The sequence below is a fragment of the Mus caroli genome, chromosome 10 (assembly GCF_900094665.2).
Source record: "Mus caroli chromosome 10, CAROLI_EIJ_v1.1, whole genome shotgun sequence".
Classification (NCBI taxonomy): domain Eukaryota; kingdom Metazoa; phylum Chordata; class Mammalia; order Rodentia; family Muridae; genus Mus; species Mus caroli.
This window is the reverse complement of record NC_034579.1, coordinates 26,625,002-26,636,666: the sequence shown is the minus strand read 5'-3', so window position 1 is coordinate 26,636,666 and position 11,665 is coordinate 26,625,002. Positions and strand designations below refer to the sequence as shown.

General features: G+C 42.9%; 1 protein-coding gene across 1 annotated transcript; it reads left to right on the top strand.

Moving 5' to 3' along the window:
• The first annotated feature begins 454 nt into the window (after positions 1-454).
• On the top strand, positions 455-10,934 carry Hey2 (hes related family bHLH transcription factor with YRPW motif 2). The gene is made up of 5 exons (XM_021174386.1): positions 455-666; positions 2,563-2,641; positions 2,768-2,851; positions 5,723-5,804; positions 8,864-10,934. Exons 1-5 carry the CDS (start codon positions 584-586, stop codon positions 9,553-9,555), a joined length of 1,020 nt encoding a protein of 339 aa, XP_021030045.1. The 5' UTR covers positions 455-583; the 3' UTR covers positions 9,556-10,934.
• Positions 10,935-11,665: the final 731 nt, after the last annotated feature.

The window sequence follows — 11,665 nt, the reverse complement described above, 5'->3', positions numbered from 1 at the left end:
AGCCTAGCACTCCTACCCTAGACGTCACACACGCTCACTCGCACTCAGCCACGCGCTAGCGGTTATTCTTTAAACCGAGGGTAGAAACTCGGCGGGAGAGATCACGGCTTGCAGGTGATGGCCCAAAACCAGGGAGCCCTCGCCCAACACGCCCGCCCCGTGCGCTCTCGCGCCTGCGCCCGCTCCCACCGCCGCCGGTCAACCCCAGCGCTCCACTCCCCGCTCCCAGGTGCGCGGCCGCGTTCCCACGCCTCTGCCAACGCCTCTCGGCAGCCATTGGCCAGCGCGGGTCCGCCCCTCCATATTAACCAATAGAAAGCCACACCGTCCCAGGGAGGCGGGGCCTGGAGAGTGGCCAGGGCGGACACGCGAAGAAGCGGGGGGCCCCGCCCTCGCTGGGGGGCGTGGCCAGTGCCGGGTCTTGCGCCCTGGCTGGGCTGCAGCGTGGGAAAGAACCTCCAGGAGCGGACTGCGCCGCCGAGGGAGCGGCGCCTGCAGAAGCCGGGCAGGGAGGGAGGGAGGAAGCCCGCGGGGAGCGCGCTGCGTTCCGCTAGGCGTCAGTAGCTGCTCCTCCTTCGTCGCGATGAAGCGCCCTTGTGAGGAAACGACCTCCGAAAGCGACCTGGACGAGACCATCGATGTGGGGAGCGAGAACAATTACCCCGGGTGAGCGCGGAAAAACGGGAGGGTGGCCGGGGAGCTTCGGGTGGAGAGGAAACCGTTTTCCCCGGGAAGCGGGTGCTAGAGTCGGGTGGGGCGAGAGATGGGGTTCACACCAGGCGTGGGAGCGACTGGAAGGGAACTGGACTGGAGCGTGCAGGAGATGGCGAGGGAGGGTCCAGGGCTGTCAGCACAGGGCACGCATACTGGCACGTCCGGGCGACGCCCCCGGTACTGGAACTGTATTTAGGGACAGTTCCAAAATAGGTCAGGAGAGAAGAAAAACAACTGGATTTCTGTTTTGAGAGAAACTGGGATCGCGACTTGAGTTTTTGAGGGGGTAAAGCATCTGAGCTAAACAGGCTGAGCTGCGCAGGTCGACAGAGGGTGATCTGGCTGACCCACCCATGAGTGACAGATGTAAGGAGCGGATGAGGCAGCATTGCTTTGCCTGCTTGTCCTTTAGTCTCCAGAAGATCAAGGTTCTGATCACAGGAGACAGACCTCCTGTTTCCTGTGAGAGCAAGATTACCCAGCCATTTTAGAGGCGGGGGTGGGCGTTGGGGGGTCAAATGATAATTGCTTCTAATTGGCTTGCCCAGAAGCACCTTATTTATTTATTTGCAGCTGTCACTCAAAGAGTGAAACCCTTCCGGCATATAGAAAACTGGATTTATTTCACAGTCTTATTTTTAGACGTAGAAACCAAAGCCGGAAAAATAGCAAAAGCAAAAACGATACTTAAGAGACAGTTTACCAACTCTCTCATTGTTAAAGTTTTTTTTTTTTTAAATGAAACCGGAGGCTGTCACGAGAAGGGGTGAGGAAGAAGGAGTCGGTTGATTTCAAATTAAGACCCAGAAGTGAGCCGAAGGGGTGGTAATAGAACTTCTTAAAACTAAAGAGGACCTGGAGAGTTTAAGACACTAAAGAAGCACAGTTCCTGTGAATTTCAAAGTGACAGAAAGTCCTAGGAGAGTATACATTAATGGACCAGCTACACCACCAAATAATCACTTGATTGAACCTTGCAGTCTAAAAATACCTTTTAGTAAACGCAAGGTGAACTGAAGCTTCTCGAGATATAAGCTTAGTTTCAAGGCTGGTAGCACAGTTTAATTTTCAAAGTTAAAGCATGAAAAGTGCAAAAACTAAATTTCAACTTTCCACCCAACGATATGGTTAGGATATTCTTTTAAAGGATCAATATGCAAAACTTGCAATCTGTTCTTTTTAGGCTATCCAATAAGGTTTTGGGATAGTAGGAGAATAAGGTTTTGTTTTAAAAGTCGCATGTAGAGACACATTCAACATGTGCTGCTCTTGAACATTTTGTATGTCTGGCAGAAGAGAATAGGAGTACACATCCAGATGGATGGTTGACTTTTAAGAAATACATGAGGAGAAATAGGACACACTAATCCCCGACCTGTCACCCTAACTGGCTATCATTTCATTAGAGAACTCAAAAGTTCAGGTTCATTTTTGCCACTTGAATTGGAAGCATAGCATTTCGAAAATCATATTTACTTATTTAGTTTACGTGTCCGGCTAGCTGCATGTCACTGTCACCGTCAGTTCTGTTTGTGGAGGTACAAGTGGTTCTTCCCCATGCATCCTGTGGGCCCAAAAGATTGGAGCTCATGCCAGATGATCACACTTTGTGGCCAACTGCCTTTACTTGCTAAGCTGTCTCAAGGCCTCAACAACATTGTTAAGGCATAATTACTATCTGGAAACTAAAATAAAGCCCCCAAATAGCATAGATATGAAAAAATCAACAGACAGAAAAAAGTAATATAATGCGCAATCAGTCAGAATATTAATGGGTGCCATGAACTGGGGCAGGGAAGGGGGCCTATTACCTTGATACATCACCTGACTTGCCTTCCTCCTTCACAGGCATGCTACAAGCTCAGTGATGAGGTCTAATTCACCTACAACTACCTCTCAGATTATGGCAAGAAAAAAAAGGAGAGGGGTAGGTGACACCCCCCTTTTGTCATGTAATTAAGCATGTGTATCACTGTTGTTATTTTCTTACTTGGATAATTTTTCTGTATGTGTACTGTACCCTTAGATTTTTGTTTTGCTTTCTTTGGGCTAGATCATAGAAAAAAGGCGTCGGGATCGAATAAATAACAGTTTATCTGAATTGAGAAGACTAGTGCCAACAGCTTTTGAAAAACAAGTAAGTTATCCCCACCCCCACTCCCACCCCCACCCCCACTCCCACCCCCACCCCACCCCCCAAAAAAACAGCTCAGAGCATCTGACTTTCTCATCTGGGAATGTAGATTCTTCTTGAAGATCATTAAAATAATGGTGTGTGCTCTGCACGCTCTGATCCAGCGTAGAAGAGCTATTTCAATAAAATGCTTTGTTGTGGCAGAACTATTAAAAACATAATCCATCATGAAGTCGAAAACATTTCCATTCTTTAGCTTATTTTCCCCTTAAGGGTACTAGTGTTCCTGCTTTCTCTGTTCTTTCCATGAAGCCAGCAGGGGTTTTGCTTAAAACTGTGCTGTATCTGGTATTCTTGAAAACAAAAGTTTGTATGTGAAATATCATTTTTTCCCTCAAACTTTCAAAGTACTCTTTTAAAAAAAAATCAAAGTTAAGGAACTAAGGCTTCTGTTTTGGTTTCCTAAATTATAATAATACAGTTTATTTAGAAAGCTACTTTTGTTTTTAATTCTTGGGTTAATAGAACATTATATTTGATTTAGGATATAATTTGGAAGTTTGGTAAAAATAAATCAAATTAGTCATAAATATTGCTTTTCAAAGTTCAGGTATTCTTTTACATTAAAAAAAGGAAAACATGATTGCCATTTGGAAAATTAGAAAACAAACACTTACACTTTCCTTTGTGGCTATGGATTTGTGTCTCTTGTTCTGCCACTATGGCTGATGCAAAAGCTTCTAAGAGCACATTTCCAAGGATGTGGCCATTTCTGTGCTGAAAATGTTTTCAGTTGACTTCCAAATTGGGTGTTGGCTGTTTATGCCATTTTTGTCGGTTTGTTTACTTCGTGATTCTGCAAACATTGTAAAGCAAGCCCCACGAAGAGCTTTTGGAGGCCATCCAGGGCCACCATTGGCCGCTTTCACAGCAGCTCCCGAGACATCTTCATGGACATGGTGAACAAGGAGAAGTATGGGCATGATATGCTACTGTTGACTCTGTGTATTTAAGACAGAGAAGAAATAGGCACAAACTCTGCACTTCATATGCCAAGTCTGTCTTTGCTAACTTACGTGTACTATAAATTATGCTTTGGATTAATGCGCTGCAAATGAAGAGAAGATGACGTATGTTGTTTGTTTGTTGTGCTTTTTTGAGTACTTTTTTGAGTACTGAAATATCTACAATGTGACACTGAGAAGCAGTCACTCTGTGATCTTTTTCCTTAGTCTTGGTTTGTTAGGCTCTTTTCTTAACTATTGACTTAAACCTTAAGAGCAAACCTCAGTCGTTGGACAGCTAGTTACTGTAAACACAAGCTTTCCCATTTACAGAGTCTGGCTGCCAACCCCCGTGAGCTGGCCCTGCCACAATTAGAGGAGAATACTCTTTAGAGCTGCTGAAGAACTGACACTCCTGCTATTTACTATTTGCTGATAATTTTTTTTTAAGTATAGTGAAAAAAATATTGGTTTAATTATTCAGCTCCTCTAGCAAGTTAGTTTGAAGCCACCAAGTCCCAAGTTACTATCAGTGAGGCGTTTCTTTCATTTGGTTTCTAACGTTCGCTTTATTTAAGAAGAGGAGCAATGAAAATGTATTTGCAAGACTTTGTTTTTTGTAGGGTTTTATAAGGTTTTTTTTTCTTCCAATAATTTACTTTTTTTTATTCACTTACATCCCGATAACAGTCCCATCCTTTCTCCTTTCCCAGTCCCACCTTAAAATCCCCCCATTGTCCCCTCCCCTTCTCCTCAGTAAAAGAGAGCCCCATCCTGAGAAATCTAGTCCTAGCAGGACTAAGCATGCCCTCTCCCACTGAGGCACAACCAGGCAGTCCAGGTAGGGAAAGGGGATCTAATGGCAGGGAACAGAGATGAAGACAGCCCCCTTCACCTGTTAGGGGACCCACATGAAGCTGCACATTTACCACAGAAATATTTAAGAATGGTTTCGAATGGTTGGTAAATCCTTAGGCACAAAAGATGCTCCTTAAGTGAACTGCAAATTGGTCCTTTGTTTGTGATCCTAGAATTCACAGTGACACCTGCTGGTGACCTTGAACGTCTTTCCTAAGTCATTTCCTTTACTGGTTTATCTTAAAGACTTACTGGGATTTTTCTACTTTTGAACATTCTACTTTTGATGCTTTGTTAAAGTACTATATCCGTATCCTCAAGAATTAATATTTGACTGTTTAACTGCTGCAGACTTCAATAGTAATGACCATAAAATGTCCCTTAAGAAATTGTATCATTAATGAAGGCAGAGTTTAAAGTTCAAGAGCTTTTCAGCTGGCATAGTATTTGTAGGATGATTTTAGGAACTCAATTGCTCTTACTATTTATTTAGTCAATCATTTCTTTGATGCTTTGTTCTGGACTTTGCAAGTTAATGCCATCAGCTATGCTGTAGTAATTGATGTGTTAAATATAAAGTTTAAAATGAATTCAGAGTCTACCCAGATGACTCAAAGTTTAGGAGAATGAACTGTTCTTCTAAGGGACACAAATTTGGGCTTAACACTCACGCTGGGTGGCTCACAAGCACTTATAAATACAGCTCTAGTAGGTTCTGATGCTGACCTGCATAGGTATCTGCCTGTATACACACACATACACACACACACACACACACACACACACTCTCTCTCTCTCTCTCTCTCTCTCTCTCACACTTACACATAGACACACACATACCCATACATATATACAATTAAAATTTTTTCAATTCAAGTTTTTCCTGTGATGAAATTAAACATAGACTTTTATAATAAGAGGAAAAATTGGAACTATATTACTAAGTTCAATAATATAATGTCCTAAGATAGTTTCTATAGGACTCATGAGACTTTATTATTTGATTCTGAAGGGATCTGCCAAGTTGGAAAAGGCTGAAATATTGCAAATGACAGTGGATCATTTGAAGATGCTCCAGGCTACAGGGGGTAAAGGTAAGGTTTGGTACCATTTGTCACCCCCTTTCTACCTTTCTCTTTTCTTCCTTTCCCTCTAATATCATAAGGAAGTCACAGTTGAACAGCCTTCTGACAAGTTGAGCTAGGCAGTCCCAGATTAAAGCTGTGGACATCAATGCTAATGGCAAGATTGAACTCCTGGGAAAGATCCTCTGGAACAAAAGAAGCATTTGACCCTGGACTTATGTTTGCTTCCGTAATAATGTGGGAGTAAAGCTTCCTTCACAGCAGCCTGGTCAGACATTTGTTTGGGATTTGAGACGTTCATGCTGGAATCTGTACAGAAAAACAAAACAAACACACAAATATCCAGATATGATCAAGGCTGGGACTCAGGACTCTCCTCTCTCACTTTCATTCAACCAAGACTGGAACCCAAATAATTTAGCCATTTAAAGGAAATGACTCTAGAATTAGGCTTTGTCATTGTTGCCCAGACCATTTTGGCTATCTTGACTTTACACCAACCACAACATTTGAAGTATAGGTTCGAAATCTCTACTAAAAACAATAGAACAGGCTCGTCCTGGGGGGAACTCACAAGAGTTCCACATGCCATGGTACAATGTCCTCTGTACTGGGCAGTAGTACATTATGGAAAACTTGTCAGGTTAGAGTAGGACCCCCATGCTAAAAGAATGAACAAACAAACAAAGGATGAAACTGTGAGAGTCATAATATTCATTCAGATTTATTTTCCTGCTTCCACTCCAGTTTGACTTCAGGTTGCCCTTTATGGCTCTTCAAGGGTGCCTTTGATATCTATCTCAGCCAGATTTATTCACAACTGAACAAAGAGAGAAAGCTTCAAAGTATAAGTGCTGGGACTGAAGGCTGAAGGCCTCCAAGGTGCAGCATAAGCTTCCTTTCCACAGTCTATGGCCCTAGATTTGAGCAAGGCGGGGCAGGGCAGGGCATGGAATTAAAGGCAAATCACTTTTACTAATCTGAAAACTGTTAGAGCATCAGCCTTGACCCAAACCATCCCATACTTATGGCAGGAGGAGAGACTGCTCGCTGTACATGATGTCTATAATCCGCCTAAGGTCACAGTAGTCCAAGAAACTGTCTTGAACCAAGGACAGTCAATATAGGATGCAAATATTCTTGTAACATAAAAGCCAATGGTTAGATCTTAAAAGTCAGTTATCCCACCTAACTTGGCTGCAACTTGTGACCTGAGTTGGAAGTAACCTGCTGGTCTTCGAGGGTCAAGCTAGCAGCATATGCTCCACAGGTCCTAAGTAGTATGACTGTCTAACCGGCTACCTTGGGAGTCCAGGAGAGCAGTGAAGTTAGACGTGGTCAAGGAAGGCTATGGATGGATGACTCTACCTTCTCTCAAATTGGTAGCCATGAGGTAAAGAATTGCTGTCAAGGGCTCAAATATTTGGCATATGTTGTATTTCTAAAGGGTAAGGTTATCCTCTCACCTTATAGCACGTTTTATATTACTTCTTACTCATGACTAGTTGAGCAGTCCTAAATTTACCCCAGATGAGTTAGTAAGCAGACATTTCCAACCATCTGGCATATAAGTTTTCTGACTGCTAGGTCCCTAGAGTGGCCATCCCAGGAAGAATGTGTGAGTGGGCCTTGAACAAGAGGGTCTGCCAGTGTTTGCTCACATGCCCAGACTCCCAGTTGCCTCTAGCACAGAGGAAGGACATGGGCTCAAAGGTACTTGCATGATAGTGACTTCTGTTTCTCCAGTTCATTAGCTCTGTCACTGGGGCTAAGTCAACTCAGTCTCTCTGAGCCCCAGTTTCATCCTTTGTAGCATAGAGACAATGATGAAGGGCTCCTCACTGATGGTTTTAAATTAATTTGCTTGAAGCTTAGAAACCTGCACTGTTACAGAGGAAGTGGTTATCGGCATGTGTTATTGTTGGCTCAAGACCCACTTACATGAGACAGCTGCTCATCATCATTTCCCTCTGCTTCCAACAAGAAAATAGGAATTACATAATTCATGTTCCTTAAGATGCAATAAGTCCCAGCCATATATAGCCATATAGCAAGCAAACCGCAAATGCCACTTACTTCACAAGCACCAGTGAAATTCAAAGAAGTTAATATGTTCTTTTCAGTCTGTCATAAAATTATAATAGTTTCTAGGGAAAAATCCAAGTTCTTAATTTTTCAGTGTCTGCAGAGTGTGATCAGTGCCTCCCTCCTTTTGAGAAAGTCAGAAGCTCAAGCCTGAAGGGGAACCTAAAGACTGTCATGTGCGGTCCTTCCATAGAGGCATCCGCATGAGGAACAGCCTTTGCTCCTAATCCTGGGGACTTTCTTACTGACTGTTCTGGGGTCTGAGGATGAAAACCGGTCTTACTGTGGATACTCAGCCCTTCATGAGAGTCTCTTGTTCAGCCTAGCGCTCCTTCTGCTGACCTGGTGGTTATATTTGCCCCAAACACCTTTTTCTTGTTTCCAGATTACTCAGTAAACATAACAACAGTTTCTCATAAGGCTTTGAATATAAAATAGTCTAAAGGAAATCGGCAAATTTTGCTCTGTCAAAGCATAAAGTGATACATTGTAAATGGTTTCAATGAAATAAACCTATTATAGATTAGAGAGGTACTCAGAGGCAGAATATGCACTTGGCTGTACAGGTCCTGGGTCCTATTCTGGAAAAGTCAACTCCCTGAGACTTTTTCTATTAAAAAACAAAACAAAACAAAACATATTTTTGAGGAAAGTCATTATCCCACAATACTAAAGTTAAGACATCCCATCCTAACTCCAGGAGATATTCAAAACAGGAATGCCCCTATTTTATTTTTTTTTATTGTGACATTTCAACCCTAGTTTGACTACAGCACCGCTAAAGTTGTTGTGCATGCCACTTGTAGAGTATCTTTTCTTTACTCTTGAAAAAAAAATCATAGTAGCCATTGTGTTTTCAGAAAGAGTCATCCCATCTCTAGAGAACACAAGAGTGGAACCTAAGTGGATGGCTGTTCTTCTAAGACATATCATTCTTTCATCTTTTGCCCTTTCACCTCTGACTCTCCTCAACCCCTCTTTAGGCTACTTTGATGCCCATGCTCTTGCCACAGACTTCATGAGCATTGGATTCCGAGAGTGCTTGACAGAAGTGGCTAGGTACCTAAGCACAGTGGAAGGCCTTGACCCATCGGACCCACTACGCGTGCGCCTTGTCTCTCATCTCAGCACCTGTGCCTCCCAGCGGGAGGCAGCAGTGATGACATCCTCCATGGCCCACCACCATCACCCCCTGCACCCTCACCACTGGGCAGCTGCTTTCCACCATCTCCCCACAGCCCTGCTCCAGCCCAATGGACTCCACACATCAGAGTCAACCCCATGTCGCCTATCCACATCTTCAGAAGTGCCTCCTGCTCATGGCTCTGCCCTCCTCACAGCAACGTTTGCCCATGCAGATTCTGCTCTTCGGATGCCATCAGGGGGCACCGTTGCACCCTGTGTGCCACCTCTCTCCACCTCTCTTCTGTCTCTTTCGGCCACTGTGCATGCCGCAGCTGCAGCAGCCACTGCAGCTGCACACAGCTTCCCTCTGTCCTTCGCGGGGGCTTTTCCCATGCTCCCGTCCAATGCAGCGGCAGCAGCCGCTGTTGCTGCTGCAACGGCAATCAGCCCACCCTTGTCAGTATCTGCAGCCTCCAGTCCTCAGCAGACAAGCAGTGGGACAAACAATAAACCTTACCAACCCTGGGGGACAGAAGTTGGAGCTTTTTAACTTATTCTTGAATCTCTTTGCAATAGTAACTGATGTCGTCCATTTCGGAATCAGCTTCAAACCTCTGCATCCTGAAGGTAGTCATACAGATATGTACAGAGCCACACAGCAGCAATAAAGCGACTTGAGAAGCAGACTTCACACAAATGGAAATGTAGTATTACTATTTTTTCCCTTTGTTTAAGGCAGCTTGGCAACTGACATCAGCAACTTGAAAGCAGCACGGCTACTTCCATTTAAACTTTCTTGGAAAATACACCAGTGTCACCATCCGGTGGTGCATTAATACTCCTGACTTGGAAAAGAAAAACGCCATAACTGAGTTCTCCTGATGCTAGAAGGGAGAAGAAAAAACATGCCATGTTTTCTAAGTGCCTGAACTAAGGACTGTAATGTAGCACATGATCGGAAGGTATAGCTGTTAGGTTGAGAAAGGGAAGGAGCAGGCCATGTGTCAGGCTGCAGATACAGTGCTCTTTGGAAACCATCGGGTTTTATTGGCCAGAAAGATGAAGGGAAATTAAGTCGAAAGACCTAGTTTTATTTTTGTTTTCTTTATACAGACTTGCCAAGCAATGACATTTAGCTATGCAGTGAAATAAGCAATTTCCACCAGAGCCTCCATTAACAAGCATTTCTGCTCTGCCTTCAAGCTTCCATACCTCTCTAGTGAACCCTGGTTTAAAACACAGTGCTTCTTTATGTAAACTTACAGGTATACAGTGCACTAGAAGCAGTTACCTACTGTGTGCCCACCAGAGGCTCATTGACACCAACTCAAAAACTCTTCAGTTTGCAAGAGTTTGGGTTAATTTATTGTTTCAACAGGACTATTTTTATATATTTAACTTCTCCAGTTTTCTCCTGACAACATGTCATGTCTGTTTTTGTCTGTTTTGGGAAAGGGGTGTTGCATTTCTGGAAGGAATAAGATGAGGAGAGATGATATGGAAGGGAAAAGCTACATAATGTAAATGCCCTGGTCAAGTTAGAGATTTCATTTGATCCCAAATCACAACGAATGTATGGAATGAGGTGTACATGAATTATTTTTGTCCATGATTAGACTAATGCTACATATGGTGTTTTGGTTTTGATTTTTTTATCTTGTTTAATGACAAAATAATCTCTTAATACATTGAAATTGAGCACATGAGATTTTATATTTGAAAGATAAAGACACAGCATGTATTCTTATGCACTTCATTTCTCTGCTGTGTGGAGAAAGCAATAAACAAGAGACTATTAAACAGTATGGAAAGGTATACTTATAAATATGTTTTTTAAATTACTGTACCTAGTCTTTTCTATATTACTTTGTAACTTTTTTCTAAGCAAAAGTCTATGTATCACTAATTAAATGACGTCCTTTCTGACTACTTCACGTGGAGGAGTTGCTTTTCTGAATGGCAAGCTGACATGGCCTTTGATGTGAGGCCTTTCACTCACTCTTTCAGCCATAGCTTTGTGCCATGTGTTTCAAAATCATTTAGCTTAGGGAATGCACATCTTACTTTAAAATGAACTTTATGGAGCTTATGGGTTAAAAACAGGTAAGAATTACAAAGGCAAAAGTGATCATTTTCCTCTACCTTGTGTTGATTCTTTCTTATTTATTTATTTATTTATTTATTTATCTATCTAGTTATTTATTTATAGACAGGGTCTCACTGTGTAGCACATACTGGTCTGGTATTTTCTGCAGAGCTTAGCTTGGCCTGAAAGTCAAGATTCTGCTGCCTCACCATCTCAACAAGTAGCATCATTTAATCATAACTTTCAGTCTTGGAAAGGTATAAAAAGACTTCCAAATAAGATGATATCAAGCATAGAGAATGAGCTGGAGTATGTCGTATTGCATAGCTCAAAAACATAGTCATGAGACATCAGTAGATACATGATAGGCATGGACGTGCATCCTGATGGTGAGTCCCCTGGGTTTGAAAATTTCGTTGGTAAGATGGAGACATTGTAGTTGTGGCCCCTTCTTCAAAGAAGGCTTAAGTCAGGTAGAGCTCCTAAATCCCTGGGGGCGGGGTGGGGCGAGCACCAAAAGAATGAAAAGAAATCTTTGTATCATTCATATCAACATGCTCAGAGGAAAAGCTTG

Excerpts from the sequence above, each read along its gene's own strand:
- Hey2 (XM_021174386.1), top strand. The coding sequence starts at position 584 with ATGAAGCGCCCTTGTGAGGAAACGACCTCCGAAAGCGACCTGGACGAG. Across the intron at positions 667-2,562 it reads AGCGAGAACAATTACCCCGG|GCATGCTACAAGCTCAGTGA; the intron begins GTGAGCGCGGAA and ends CCTCCTTCACAG. Across the intron at positions 2,642-2,767 it reads CAAGAAAAAAAAGGAGAGGG|ATCATAGAAAAAAGGCGTCG; the intron begins GTAGGTGACACC and ends TCTTTGGGCTAG.